We start from the raw sequence: 15,341 nt of genomic DNA, 5'->3' as shown, positions 1-15,341 counted from the left end.
GAGTAAGGGGGACAGGTCATTTGGCTGGTGACTTGACTGAAAATCGGACGAAGGGATGAAGCAGCATTTGGTTAACAGCCACTCATTTAATTTTTCGCATACGAGCTTGTAGGAACCTGGGCCAGTGACGTGATTTGTCGCTGGAGGCCAGAGAGGCGGCTGACGCTTTAATGGCCACACGGAGCTTGTCTTTCAGTGACACTGTACCCTAGGGCACCGCTTCCGAGTCCGGCTGCTGCTAGAGAGGATGCTAGAGAGAGACCAACAACTATTGGGAGGAAGACAGACTGCTCGTTTGTTTTGGGGAGCAGAGGGAAGCGTAAGGAGAGATAGGAGCTTAGCTTGCCCATATACCTTTAACCGCAAGACTAGAGTAACAGGCACACAGGGGGAGGGGAGAGAGGCACTTATAACCTTGGTTAGGGTCCCATTACACCAAAAATATCCTCCCGGAGGTGCGTAGTGGGTGGATTTTACTTTCACAGTCATGTTGCAGCTGGAGCTGTTAGTCGTTCCGTAGCAGAGAAAGAGATCTTGGGAGTGTACCTTGAACAGCAGGATACCCATTAGGGTGGTGTCAGGTCCTTTAGATGATTGTGACAGGTTGAACCCTGTCCAGAGGGGAACTGCGGCTAAGGGGGGTTTGTTAAGGGAGGCACATAAAAGCAATTAGTGAAGTTTATGGATTTGACTAGTGACCTTTATTATCACCCTTATTATTACCACTGTTATTACTACAACCTTTACCATCACCACCATTACCATTACCATCATTACCATAACCTTCATTCTTCATCATCACCATTGCCATGATCATCACCACTTTTACCATCATTACCATTGCCTCCGTAACAGTCACCTTCATCTCGAGGGCCTGAGTTGGTTAGTTAAGGTGGCCGCATTCTGTAGGTCCATAGGGGGGCAACGTGCCTCAAGGATGGCTGAATCTGTAACTACTGCATAGGCCACTTTTTGTCGCCCCTTGGCTGTCACTATTGAACTCTCATTTACAAAAAGGCAAGGTCTGGGCTAGAGAGAGGAAGGTTAGACAGGCACTCCCAATGTGTAACAAATGTATTTATTTGTTCAGGACAGGAATGGGCTGGAGAGGGGGAATGGGATGGAAGAGGAAACAAAGTAGCCGAGTTGAGTAGAGAAGTGGGATGAAGGCTGACTGAAGGATTTTTAAAGAGAAAGTAAGACTTAGAGTGTAGAGGAATGGTAAAGAAGGACTGAGACTTGGGAAGGTATGATAGGCCCAGAGTAGGAAGGAATAGTTAGCTCCCATATCTACTAAGAAGGAAATGGACTTACCCACTACCTGCAGCTTTACCCTGGGCTCGGCAAGGGTGATGGGGGTCCTCGACTCCAGGCTGCGTCAGTCGTCCAGAAGGCCGAGAAATTCAGGCAAAGGGATTGCTTCCTGTGGACCAGGCTGCTCCTCACATAGAGGTACGGGGAGTGGGCCTGTGGTCCGGGATGGGCAATTGACCTTCCAGTGTCCAGTTTGCTTGCAGTTTGGGCAGGGTTCAGGAGGTGGACGAGGGCAGGGGCACTGCCGGGCCCAATGTCCCTCTTGACCACATCTGAAACAGGGCCTGGGCCAGGCCCTTGGAGCCTTTTGGAAGGGTTTCAATGGACCTCCCCCACTGGATGTTCGGTGGGCTGCTGGCCTCAGGGCTGCTACAAGAGCTCGGGTTTAGAGGCCTACCCTCTGCCGTAAATGGGCATGTCGGGTGGCCTCAGCCTTATCCTCTCAGCTGTTAAAAACTTTAAATGCCATGTTTACCAGGTCCCGAATGGGAGTTTGGGGGCCCTCGTCGGCTTTCTTAAGTTTTCTCCTTATATCAGCCGCTGACTGGGAAATGAAGTGGGTGACTAGGACTGTAGCTCCTGCTAAGGAGGCTGGATCCAGCCGTGCATGGAGGATCATAGCATTAGTTAATCAAGGAAGGCGGCTGGGTTTTCATCAGGTCCCTGAGTTATTTCCCTCAACCTGTTGTAATTAACTACCTTCTGGGCTGCGCTTTGCATGCCCGCTAAGAGGCACTGTATCATCTGGTCTCGGCGGCAGCAGCCATCTTGATCACCTTGTGCCCAAGGTGATTGGGGCCTGGATATTCCCAATTAGGGTCGCCCTCGGGGACCGCTGCCGCGCCTACCGGCATCTGGTTGTCAGTTAGGTGTACCTGATCGGCATGTGCCCGGGCTGCTGTAAAGATCCAGTCATGCTCATCTGGGGTGAGGGTGGAAGACAGGATTACATATGTGTCATGCCAGGTTAGGTCATATGCCTGAGTAAGATAGCGGAATTCTTTGGTGTAAGCAGTAGGATTGGTGGAGAAAGACCCTAGGTGTTTTTCGATAGCTGATAGATCAGAGAGGGAGAAAGGGACGTGCACTCGGACAGTGCCCTCTGCTCCGGCCACCTCGTGGAGGGGACAAAGGAGGGAGGCTTTGTCGTTGGGAGCACAGTGCAAGCGGGTGTGACCACTAACAGGAGAGGCCAGGTTGTAATTAGGAGGTGGAGGAGCTGAAGGGGGTTGAGGTCTGTCATAGGGCGGAGGATTATTGGGTCGGGCAAGCGGAGAGGAGAGTTCCTCAGACGCATTGGGGTTAGAAAAGGAAGAGAAGGAGGGTGGAGAGGCTAAGGGTGAAGAGGAGGTTTCTTTGGCTAGGAACACCTGCTTAAGGGCAAGGTACAGCTGCCATTTTGAGAGGGAGGGAGAGAAGAAAAGAGAGAGAGAGAGAAACAGAAAAAGAAAGAAACCAAAAATACAGTTTTGTACTTAACGGGAGCCTTTTTGCCAATAGGCTGGTTCAAAATTCGAATTTTGGTGGCATAAGCTGGGGGAGTTGGCTCTGCCGTGAGGCAGGGCTGCTTGAACGGGGCTTCTGAATACCCACACCTCGGTCACTGGTGAGGGTTCAGGAAAGTGGGGACGTCTCCCTCAAATTCCTGACCCTAAAAAACCCTTCACGGGGAGAGAACAAGAGTGTAGGGATGTCTCCTCTTACACTCAGGTCCTAAGCCGGGGCCCCAGACCCACGGCAGGCAGCCAGAGTCCTGGAGTCCCGGACTCCCAGCAGGAATCCCTGACGCTATAGCGGTTTCCAACAGGGACTCCCCAAGAACAGCTGGTGGGGTGGTGGGCAACAGAAGTCTTACCTTGTGGTGGAACGAACGGTAGCTTCCCCGTCCAGCTTTGTGTAGAGGAGTCAGTTTCCTCCAGGAGGGGTCTTCACAACTCCCCCTGGGTTTCGGCACCATATGTAAGGTTTGTTCTCGCCGAGTTTAAAATGGAAGAAACTGAGGCCAGCACAAGAAGATTCAATGTGAAGGAATTTATTTAGGCTCCCGGACGAGGTTCTGTGGTCCGACAGGAGGGGCTGGAGAAGTCGCGCGGACTCCTCTTAGACGTGGGGTTTTATAGGGAGTGGAGGCGTTTGATTGGTTGTGCCCAAGGTGAGTGGGGCCTGGATGAGACAAAATGGCAGGCAGGGATTGGGGCCCAGATGAGACAAAATGGTAGGCAGGGAGTGGGGCCCGGATGGGACAAAAATGCTACTGGGTAGGTCCTGGCGGGGCTTTATTTTTCAGGCTCCCGGTGGGGGCGGGGGTGTCCGAGCACCCGGTGAGGGAAGGAGGTGTGTGTGTGAGCTCCCGGTGAGGGAGAGGGGTGTGTCCAAGCTCTGGGCGAGGGAGGGAGGTGTGTCCGAGCTCCCAGAGAGGGAAGGGGGAGTGTCCGAGCTCCTGGCGAGGGAAGTGGGGAGCGTCCGAGCTCCCGGCGAGGGATGGGTGGGTGTGTGTGCATTCATGCTCCCGGCAAGGCAACCGGCCTTACAGGGTGCACATCAGCATCTTACCCAGTTACAGTGTTTGTTGTTTTCTTCAAAATACCACACTCTTTGTGTCAGCAAAGCTTTGGAAGCAGCAGATGCTGTGGCAGAAAGAGAAAGGGAGGGAAAGTTGCCTGAGACAAAGGCACCATGGCAGCTGCTGGAAGCTCCCCTAATGTTCTTGCCACAGGGTCAGCTAGCCATGAGCAGCTGGCACTCATAGGCCATGGCTCAATCCAACAGAAGATCAGAGAGGTGGGTCTGCAGCCTCCTGTGAATGAATACACAGGGTTCCCTGTATGGGCCACCAAAAATTATAACCAGCCTAGGGGTCCAACTACTCACCACTTGTCAAAAGAAGCCAATATAACAATAGCAAGATATGATAGAGTTTTATTATCTGTGCCAGCAAAGGGAAGTGTGGGTGGAATTCCAAAAGTTCCAGTCTTCAGTTTGTAGAGTTGAACATAGGGGTTTATAAAGAAAGAAGGTTTGGAATGCAGGAGATGTCAGGTGGCTCAATCTTCTCCAACAAATTATTTTGAAATATTCCATTTGGTGAAGGGGCCAGCACCATCCTGGGCCCAACCAGGTTACAAATTAATTGTAGTAAATCTCGCAGTGAATTTCTAGATGAGAGTGAGTTTTGGGCTTGACTGGGGAGAGAATTCTGGAGGTGTCCAGTTTGTGCCAAGATCCAGACCCTGAAGCTTCTAAAGAAATATATAACCAGATAAATGAGCATGGTGTATGCTTAAAAAGCATCTAGGTAAATACATGTGCATAGGGCATGGGAGCATAGAATGGGCAAAGAAAGGGTATGAAGGTTCACAGCACATTTTGAGGCTGTATTTCAAGATTAATGGAAAAACATATGCAGTTTATCTCAAAGTTATGTCTTAAAATTGGGGAGAAAGGAAGAAAAAGTTTTGGAACATGGTTTGAAGCCATGCTACAAGGTTACAGGCTGAATAAAGAGGGTGACAAATCCAGTTTCTCAGAAACATTTAATAGAGACTTTTGAGCAGAAGCCATCTTTTGGGTGGCCTCAAGATGGTGGATGTGTACACTGTTATTCCCCCAGACCCAGGGTTTATATACCATAGGAAATTTGCCTAAGGGCAGGATTTATGTTTAGTATGTGTTTACATACGATAACATGAAGGTTGTTTTGACCTAAGGACAAGATTTCCGATAAGTACATGGAAGTAGAAATCTTAAGAGGCATTTCCAGAACTGGGGTTAATCAGAAGTCAGCATGGTGGATTAGCATCTAAAATGGAATTCCTCTAGCCTCTACTCCTCCACCTCTACTACCAGTGTTTTTAATTGTCTACTACTATTTTTAAATGTTATAAGAAGGAAAACCAACTTATCAGCCCACCAAAGACTATTTTGTGATAATGATAAAATACATTTTTATGGGTGCCTGCTGATAATAAATACTTGTTTTCTAGTTGCCAAGTTTCCAGGACAGTGAAGATGATGATGATATTCTACCAAATATGGACAAAAATCCAACAACTCCATCATCCGTTGTCTTTCCATTGGCAAAAACTCCTCAATGTCAGCATGTCAGTCCTGGAATGCTAGCTTCCGTAAATAGGTAAATATTCATGCATATGGTATATTAATTCTCTGCATCAGAGTAGGGAGGAACATTTAAACATTTTGTGAGGACCATAGATGCCAGTAATGGGAAGAGTCATTATTATTAAAAAAAAAAAAAATCAAGAATATATAATTCCTAGAAGTTAAGGATGGACAGTTTCATCAAATCAGGGTGCTTTTCAGTAAATAGCATTGTAATATAACCCACATTTACAGCTGGATAGATTTGAAATGGATCAAGGTTTTACCTGTAAAAACTAAAATAAATACACACACACACACACACACACACACACACACACACACCCCAAAAGAAACCTTGGAGAATTATTTTATAATACCAGATTAATGATGGTCCTTCTAACTATGATATAAAACCTATTAGCCATTAATGAAAAGATGAATAAAGTCAACTGTATAAAAATGTTCTAACAAATTTTACCTGGTACCAACCACTACAAACAAAAGACAACCTGAGAAAAGAATATATGCAACTTGTCACAGGCAAAAGGCTGATGTCCCTAATATATACAGCATTCCTACAAATTAACAAGAAATGCATTGTTAATTTTCATGTATTGCTAGTGAGAAGGTAAATTAGTGTTATCTTTGCAGCCACAATCTGTAAATAATCTATCCAAATTATAAATAACACATGACCTTTGACTTAGGAATTTTACTTGTAGAAATATGAATGTATAGCTTATTCATTATAGCATTTTTAATAATAGCAAAACCTCAAAAAGCCATCAAATAGGGACTAATTAAATGAATTCTGGTCCTTTATGTAGTCATAGAAATTAATGAAGAGCCAGACACAGTGGTTGAAGCCTGTAATCCCAGCACTTTGGGAGGCTAAGGTGGGAGGATAATTTGAGCCCAGGAGTTCAAGACTAGCATGAGTAACATAGGAAGAGCCCATTTCTACAAAAAGAAAAAAGTTAGCAGAATGCAGTGGTGCAAGCCTGTGATCCCAGCTACTAGGGAGGGTGATGTAGAAGGATTGTTTGAGTCCCAGAGGTCTAGGCTGCAGTGAACTATGATTGTGGCAATTACGCCCCAGCCTGGGCAACAGAGCAAGATCCTGTCTCATAAAAAAAGAAATTAATGAAGATATTTTTTATTGCTATTATGATAAAATGCCTAAGATATATTAAATGAAACAAAGGTAGATGCACTGAATAACACACTACTGTTTGTGTAAATAGAAGCTATGTGTATGCATATATGTATATATATGTGTGTGTGTGTGTGTATATATTTGTGTGTGTGTGTGTGTGTAATTGCTTTTATCTTAAAGGATACATAAGAAACCAAAACGTTGGTGATCTCTAGGAAGAAGAACTAAAATAGCTAGAAGAAGGAGAGGGAGGCTTTTGAATTTCGAACCATGTGATTATAGGAACAATTTGAAATATAAAAATAAAATCAAGAAAAAAGTAGGAGTGACCAACAGTAAAATGTCAAAGGAAAAAAAGAGGAAAAGAGGGACAGTAGTAAGAATGAGGCCTGAAAATAGGCTATTCCACTTGGCAAGTAAGAGGCCATTGCTGATCTTAGAGCAGTTTCCACTAAATGAGAGGCAGAAGCAAGATGATAATGACTGAGAAAAAAACTATTCAGTAATCTCAGGAAGCAAGTAAATTTTAATTTGCATTTGTTGGATAAAAATATAATTTTCTTGGACATCTACAATTTTTTTTTTTTTTTTTTTTTTTTTTTTTTAGTATTTAATGCAGGGAAAGCATATTGAGAGTACAATTTTGGACAAACTTTTTGATAAGCACTTTGGCCAAATCATATTCTTTTGGCTGTTGAATTTTATTAAACACTAAGGAAATAGGAGATTTGGACAAGCATGTATTTGTATGAACAAAGATGTTCATCACAAACATAATACTGAAAGTTTGAGAATGACCTAAACATCCAAAAATAAAGAAAATAATAAATTAAGATTTGTCCATATAATGGAATATGAAACAACTAAAAAACTGTGTCTTCAAGAATTTTTTTTTTTTTTTTTTGAGTCAGAGTTTTGCTCGTTGTCCAGGCTGGAGAAGAATTTTTAATGACAGAAAAATGTCCAGTGGATAGTAGTTTCTAAAAGCTAGGAAAACTACATTCAGTATGATCCCAATTTTATATAACAAATTCATAAGGAAGGAAATTTTTTAACTTACATATTACCAGCTATTATTTCTAGGTTGTAGAATGACACCAGTACACCAGTGTGGGTTGGGAGTTTTTGGTTTTTGTTTTGGGGAGTTTTTCTGTCAGTTTATATCACTTTTTTAATAGGAATCAGACTCACTTATGTCATGAATCTATATTCAAAACTTTTTTCTTAAAAAATGATTTTCTTAGGCTTCTTCACTAGCAGTAGTAATTGACTTACTTTTCATAACAGTTTTAAGTAACGAAACAGTTGTATCACTTCAGAAGTGAAAAACTCTTTGTCTTCAAAGAGATCTCTTTTTGATAACAGACTTTATCAGTTGCTGACCCTTAACAACTAGCTAGGCCTGTTCATTGGTAGTTTTTTTGTTGTTCATTTTTGAGATGGAGTGGTCCAGGCTGGAGTGCAGGGGCACAGTCTCAGCTCACTGCAACCTTTATCTTCCGGGTTCAAGCAATTCTTGTGCCTCAGCCTCCCAAGTAGCTGGGATTATAGGCGCCCGCCACGATACCTGGCTAATTTTTGTATTTTTAGTAGAGATGGGGTTTCACCATGTTGCCCAGGTTGGTCTTGAACTTCTGACCTCAGGTGACCCACCAGCCTCCACCTCCCAAAGTGTTGGGATCGGCCTGTTCATTTGTTAAACAACTTGCTAACAATTGGCCATGCTTATTCATTGCTAAACAGCAGTGTTTGATTCAGATAAATATCTTAATACAGTTACATTTACAAATATCTACATGTCATGCCTTTAAGGTTGTTCCCAAATAGTCATAAAGGACAGAGGATACTCAGGTATGTAAGATCTTGGAGCCAAGGGAGAGGATGGAAATGGGTGTTCAGCTGGTAGTTACTGTCATAACTGGGATTAGAAATTGTGGGGTCGGGGAATTTAACCAACCATTCTACTTGGCTTTTAATCTCTTAAGTCATGAGTCAAGCCTATTTACACATAAAGGAAGATATAAGGTAAAAGAAATGAAAAAAAAAAAAAAAAAAAAAAAACTTGGTGGTTCGTATGGGGAATACAAGAAAGATATAATTGTGCAGAAATAAAAGGCTTGATGAGCTGGATTGGAAACCCAACACAGTTAGAAAAATTGAGGGTTTTCAATAGTGAGGGTTTTCAAAATATCTTTAAAGTGAATAAACTGAGATTCAATTAGGATAGGGAAGAAAGTGAACAGGAGAGATAATGGTATAGCAAAAGGGAGTCTAAGGACAAGAAGTCTCAGAGTTTTAGAAAAGAGGAGCAGCAAGATACTGGAAAGATCGTAGATGGTACAGTGACAAGTAAACAAAGCATAATTTCCTAAAATAGTCTTATTCACTGTTTCCTTTAAAATCTTTGATTTAAGCGTTTTATCCATTGCCATAGGCACATTTTATTGTCTTTTAATCGTTTTATCCATCACCATAGGCACATTTTATTGTCTTTAAAATACAGAATGTAATTTTTTTTTTTTTTTTTTTTTTTTGAGGCGGAGTTTCGCTCTTGTTACCCAGGCAGGAGTGCAATGGCGCGATCTCGGCTCACTGCAACCTCCGCCTCCTGGGTTCAGGCAATTCTCCTGCCTCAGCCTCCTGAGTAGCTGGGATTACAGGCACGCGCCACCATGCCCAGCTAATTTTTTGTATTAGTAGAGACGGGGTTTCACCATGTTGACCAGGATGGTCTCGATCTCTTGACCTTGTGATCCACCCGCCTCGGCCTCCCAAAGTGCTGGGATTACAGGCTTGAGCCACCGTGCCCGGCCAAGAATGTAATTTTTAAAGATGGAAATACGTTTGAGGTCAGGTGGGGTGGCTCATGCCTCTTGGGAGGCCCAGAAGGGCAGATTGCTTGATGAGCTCAGGAGTTTGAGACCAGCCTGGGAAATGTGGCAAAAAACTGTCTCTAAAAAAAAAAAAAAAAAAATACAAAAGGTAGCCAGGCGTGGTGGCATTGTGCCTGTAGTCCAAGCTACTTAGGAGGCTGTGTTGAGAGGATCACCTGAGCCTGGGAGGTTGAGGCTGCAATGAGCCATTATCATTGGCAGTGCATTCCACCCTGGGGGACAGAATGAGACCCTGTTTTAAAAAAAAGAAATACATTGAAATTAATTTAGGCAATTGCTGTTCAACCTGTAGACAGCTAATGTTGACTTAAAATTATTTTGTATCCAAACAGGAATGATTGTGATAAATATGTTTTTCGTATGCAAAAATATCATAAAGGTAATCGTGGTATTGTCTGGGGCAACATCAAGAAAAAATTAGTAAGTATTTTTCTTTACCCAACATGTATCTCTGAAACAACTTTTACAAGTTATGTAACAGTCCCTATCCCTGAGGTGCTTATAACCGAGCAAGCTATAATAATGAAGCCATGAATGAGGTAAGCACGTAAGTACTGTAGGATTACAGATGGCATCACATAGACTGAGACATTGGAGCAAGGGGAAAATGGGTAAAAACTTTGATTTGGGAAATGAGGAAGGGTGGGAAAAATATAAAGTAAGAAATTTCATCAAATCCTATCAGCTTTAAAATGGTTTCAAATGTTTTTCAGATTTAGCTACTTTTTTTTTTTATTCTAACATTTAAAATCCAACTACAGAAAATTTTTAACTGAAACATGCCTTAATAGAATGATCTATGTCCTTTAGAGAAGAGTTTAGGACAATCCTTTATCCCCTTGAATTACTTTTTAAATTTTTAGTTTTCTGATTTTAATTTCAATAACAGATTACCAGATATAAGTACTAGTATTCTGGAAAACCTATTTAATCTTAAATTTCCTCAAAGGAAGTAGCTAATCTTAGAGAATGGTAACTTATGGGAACCCCCTTGAGTCCCCTGCTTTATGACACTGAACAAGTTACTTGAGCTTTCTAATATTTTATTCATGTGTGGTATGACAATGGGGATCACGATTATATTGGTTTTATGTTACCGAATAATTTTTAGGGCTAAGTGATATATGTGTTTTGACTCATTTCAGAAATAAAAATACATTTATATCACAGTCTGTGAGCATGAATTTGTAACCAAAAAATTCTTAAAACAGTACTGGCCAGGCGCGGTGGCTCCTGCCTGTAATCCCAGCACTTTGGGAGGCCAAGGCGGGAGGATCACAAGGTCAAGAAATCAAGACTGTCCTGACCTACATGGTGAAACACCGTCTCTACTAAAAATACAAAAAATTTACCTGGGAGTGGTGGCGCGTGCCTGTAGTCCCAGCTACTCGGGAGGCTAAGACGGGAGAATTGATTGAACCTGGGAGGCAGAGGTTGCAGTGAGCCGAGATCGAGCCACTGTACTCCAGCCTGGCGACAGAGACTCTGACTCAAAAAAAACAAAAACAAAAAACAGTACTTACTCTTAGTATAAGGGCTATCATATTTTTTATTCTGTTCTTTTTTATTTTTTTAAAGATTGCCAGCCATGGCCAATAGTTTGATAAGCATTGTAATGTGTGTGAGCATGCACTTCAAACTTGCCATATACATTATTACCATTTTAGCCAAGAATTTCAAGTACAGAGAATTAAAATTTTGCTAGTATAAAACATTGTACTATTATAATAACGGACTGTAGGTAAAAATAGTACAGTATTTACTATTCCCTATTGTATATAGTAATTACTGTAATAGGACAGTATAGTATGGTAATTATAATTACTATAATTGTAATAATAAATTGTGTTTATATTTTAAGTTTACTAAATGAGTATATTCGTTACTTAATTACTTAGTACATCTGGTAACTTTTGGAGGCTGATAGACTATATCCTTTAACCGCAACAGCATTAGTTTATAATAATTTCTTAGAGCTGTGTTTGCCAGCAGTGGGAAGCAACATTGAGTAAGTCATAGTTCTTGCCCTGGATAAGCCCAAGAGAATTAGGCATTTCACAGATAATTTTAATGTGATAAAGTATTGTTATAGGCATATGTTCAAAGTACTCTGGGGATAAGCATGCTAATTGTCTAGGTTTGAGGTAGGCTTCACCAGGAAGTACCATTTAGCTATTAATATTAACTCTTTTATAGGCTGAAACTGATTTCTCAGCTCCAACATCAAGAAGGAAAACCCCATTTAACCCAGGTAATATTTCTTTCTTTTGTGGTTCAGTTCTATTGTAAGGTAGGTTCTTTATTTAAATGATATTAAAATTAATTGGTCTCAAGTGGACAGACTTAGCATTTTGTTCCTTACAGTTGTTTTCAGTTTTATCGAAAGTACTTTTAGAAATTTATTAATCTTTTTATTAAACTTCTCTTTACAGATTTAGGAGAAAACTCTGGTGTTGGAAAACTTTTCACTAATGCTATGGAATCTTTAGATGAAGAAGAGAAAGATTATTATTTTTCAAACTCTGATTCTGCAGAGTAAAATGAGAAAATATGATTCCTGAGGGGGGTTACCATGAAGCAGACAGTGTATTTGTATTTTCAATTGAAGTACATGTATTTTCTTTGTAAAGTAGCTTATGAAAATGTGGACTTTTTTGAAGGTCTTGTGTGTGTGTTTGTATTCAAAGTAAAATATCCTCATTGCTGCAGCTTACTAAAAACTTAAAGAAAATTGCTCTTGCTTGTGTAGATATCTGTAAATTTCTGTTTTTGCACATTAAAATATATATAGATACTTTTTAAATGAGAATCTAGGTCTGTTTACTTAAAATCATTTCCCATTTTTTTTTTAATTTCAAGAAAATTTTGCTACCATTTAAGTAAGGGAAGGTGAAAGGATGACAGAGGTTGTATTGGCAGCTACTGAATTCATGAAAACTTTTAAGTTAGCATTTGTTACCAGTTCATATCCAAGCCAGAGTAGGATTTGTTACCAGTTGTTGTCCAAGCCTGATCTTTAAATTACACGTTATTGAAACTGGCATGCTTGTCTCCTGATTTTTTTTAACTTATGATTGGTATGTCTATGAAACCTATGTAAATTTAGTTTATTACTTTGCCATTATTTTACTAGGTAAAATTAGAGAACAAAATCTCTTCTTTATTTACATATGCAGATACAGCTTAAATATTTTGACTAGATTAGACATTCAGTTAATAGATTCACCATTAGGAGTCAAATTAATATGTGAAATTTCTTCTTTTAGAAATAAATTTTCATTTGTTATGAAACATAGGATATTTTCCCTCTGGCTACACATTCACCTACAACTTGTTCTCTAGTTAGACTGTTCAAATAAAGTTAGTTTGCTTTTATAGTATTTGTTTGTTTTTTGTTATTAATTACTGGATGATAGATATAAAAACAAATCACATTTTGTTACTTAACCTGTTTAAGTTTCCTTAAGAACAAATACACAGGTAATAACATTTTCTTGTTTCGTATTTTAGTCAGAGCAGGCATGGTGTCATATAGCTGTAGTCCCAACTACCTTGGAGGCTGAGGAAGGAGGATTGCTTGAGTGTAGGTGTTCAAGACTGAAGTGTGCTATGAGCATGCCTGCATCTAGCCACTGCACTGTAGCCTGGGCAACAGAGAAAGACTCCTTCTCTTAAAAAAAAAAAAAGAATTTAGATGTAATAATCAGCAGTTATATAATTATAAGACATATAGAAACAGGATGTGAAAAGAACAGTGCAATTGGACTAAGATAATTCTTTAAAGTACCATGATTATTTCTGACATAAAGACCCTTGGTCAATACAGGATAGATCAAAACAAAGGGTTATTTTGTAGTGGCCCAAAAAAATACTGTTGTAGAATTTGAGTTGCCAATATTTGATCTACTGCTATACTGCTTGAAGTTAATGGATAGCATTTTAGGGGTTAAGAAGGTGGTTAAGTCCCTTAACAGTAAAAAGGTACTTGAAATGTCATAAGCTTGACTCAAACCAAGAGTCTGACCCCCTACTGCTCATATGTTCCCTGTGTCCTATCAGAACTCCTTCAGCACCTTCCCTATTCTAAGGTATGTCACCTGCCAGGTACCTGGTTTGTCCCATTTCTTTCCATCAGGTTGTAAGATTAACTAATAATAAGGTTTAAGGTAAGTAACCCCCAGAGGAGACTTAAAAGTGGAAGAGAAAAATACTTTAAAGACTTAAATAATAACTTGGGCTGATAATCAATGGTTAATAATAGTTAACCATAATGGCTACCAATGAGAGTATAGGAGGAGGCTGTTAATAAGCCTAAATATGGATAGAGCTCTCCGCACAGCAAGCATACATAAATAAAATCCTCAAGGTTATGTCTGTAACACTCTGTTAATTTATGTAGTTCTTTTGTCTGATGGAGACACACAGATGAGTCGGCATGTGGTGGTACCTGTGTGGGAGGTGCTGCAAGGTCAGCCAGCCAGCCTCTGTGTGAGATTGTTGAGCGACTGCATGAATCTGGTATGCAGCTGGGGCAAAGCACCACCAGATGTCCCTACCCACAGGCCCTGCTGACAGTGTAGCAGGAGCTTGATGCATGAAGATGTAGCACAGTGGAACCAGAAAAAAAGGCTCCTTTCCTCCTCCCGTCAAAGCTTAGCATTGTGCTCACTACTAGAGGAGAAATACTCAAAAAGTCGAGTTATAATAAATTGATAACTGCACACTAGGCAATAACTTGTAGTGCTTCCTCTCTCTGGTTTTGACAGAAAAATTCAATAGCTGCTTTCAGATGAATTGAGAGTTGATACTATCTCAAAGGAGCTAAACAATTAGAGTAACTTGTCTCCTTTTTCAACACCATAGAGTGAAAGAGAATACCTAGTTTCTGGGTTCTTCTAGATTTGCCAGTCAAAACCTGAATAAGTCACTTGTTTCTGGGCCTCACTTTATCATTTAGTAAGGAAGGAAAGAGAAGCAATTTGAATTACATGCGCTCTGAAGTCCTTGCCAGATTTAAGGTAAGGAAAGCTCTCTGGGGTGAGGCTGGTTCAACTACTCAACAATGTTATAGGGATAAAAATGAGGCTAAGAATAAGACTTACATAATTAAAGGCGGCTTTAGTACTACACTGACTAGAAGATGTCATATATATTGCAGATAGAAGTGAAGCCTTCTCAATGCCATCACAAACAATAGAATGGATCAAAATGGTAAATGTAAGGGGGTCAATATAATGGGCCTACATTTGGTAATTTATATTAAAAAGAAACTTTCTAAGTCCAAACCAATATACCACTTCTTTGAGTATATTTCAGCAACAAAAAGAGTAATGTAGCTGGGAGTTTGTATTAGTCCATTCTCATACTGCTATGAAGAAATACCCAAGACTGGGTAATTTATAAGGAAAAGATGTTTGACTCACAGTCCCAACATGGCTTGGGAGGCCTCAGGAAACTTCTTATAATCATGGTGGAAGGGAAAGCAAACATGTCCTTTTTCACATGGCCATAGGAGAGAGAACTGCAGAGATAACAGGAAAAGCTCTTTATAAAACCATCAGATCCTCTGAGAACTCACCATCACCAGAACAGCTTTGGGAAACCACCCCTATGATCTAATCACCTCCCACGAGGTCCCTTCCCAACACATGGGGATTATCATTCCCATTACAATGCAAGATGAGATTTTTGGCTGGGGACGTAGACAAACCCTATCAGAGTTCATAGTACTAGATTTGACAGTACCTAACTGGGATACACCTTTGGTCAGATAAACATTCAGTTTTCTACTTTCCTAGTTACTGGGTCATTTATCTCACAACCCACCTATCACCCACAGCTTACCAAGTACATATATTTAGAATCAGTACATTTAA

General features: G+C 40.7%; 2 protein-coding genes across 3 annotated transcripts in view; one reads left to right on the top strand and one right to left on the bottom strand.

Moving 5' to 3' along the window:
- The window catches only part of MIS18BP1 (MIS18 binding protein 1), a 61,685-nt gene extending 49,411 nt beyond the window's left edge, over positions 1 to 12,274 (top strand). For both annotated transcript variants that reach the window (XM_064365838.1, XM_064365837.1), the window contains 4 exons: positions 5,298 to 5,446; positions 9,798 to 9,885; positions 11,662 to 11,716; positions 11,898 to 12,274. In XM_064365838.1, coding sequence (XP_064221908.1) covers positions 5,298 to 5,446; positions 9,798 to 9,885; positions 11,662 to 11,716; positions 11,898 to 12,004 — 399 coding nt within the window. In that variant the 3' untranslated portion in view covers positions 12,005 to 12,274. The remainder of the gene's footprint in view (positions 1 to 5,297; positions 5,447 to 9,797; positions 9,886 to 11,661; positions 11,717 to 11,897) is intronic.
- FANCM (FA complementation group M) overlaps positions 9,401 to 15,341 on the bottom strand; it is an 88,304-nt gene continuing 82,363 nt past the window's right edge. Inside the window, exons 24-26 of the transcript XR_010338571.1 lie at positions 14,889 to 14,986; positions 13,017 to 13,135; positions 9,401 to 10,950 (exon numbers count right to left, since the gene is read on the bottom strand). The gene's annotated coding sequence lies outside the window, so the exon portion shown is untranslated. The remainder of the gene's footprint in view (positions 10,951 to 13,016; positions 13,136 to 14,888; positions 14,987 to 15,341) is intronic.

Source organism: Aotus nancymaae, unplaced genomic scaffold, assembly GCF_030222135.1.
Source record: "Aotus nancymaae isolate 86718 unplaced genomic scaffold, 86718_ANA_hifiasm-v0.15.2.pri h1tg000062l, whole genome shotgun sequence".
NCBI lineage: Eukaryota > Metazoa > Chordata > Mammalia > Primates > Aotidae > Aotus > Aotus nancymaae.
This window is presented reverse-complemented; position numbering and strand designations above follow the sequence as displayed.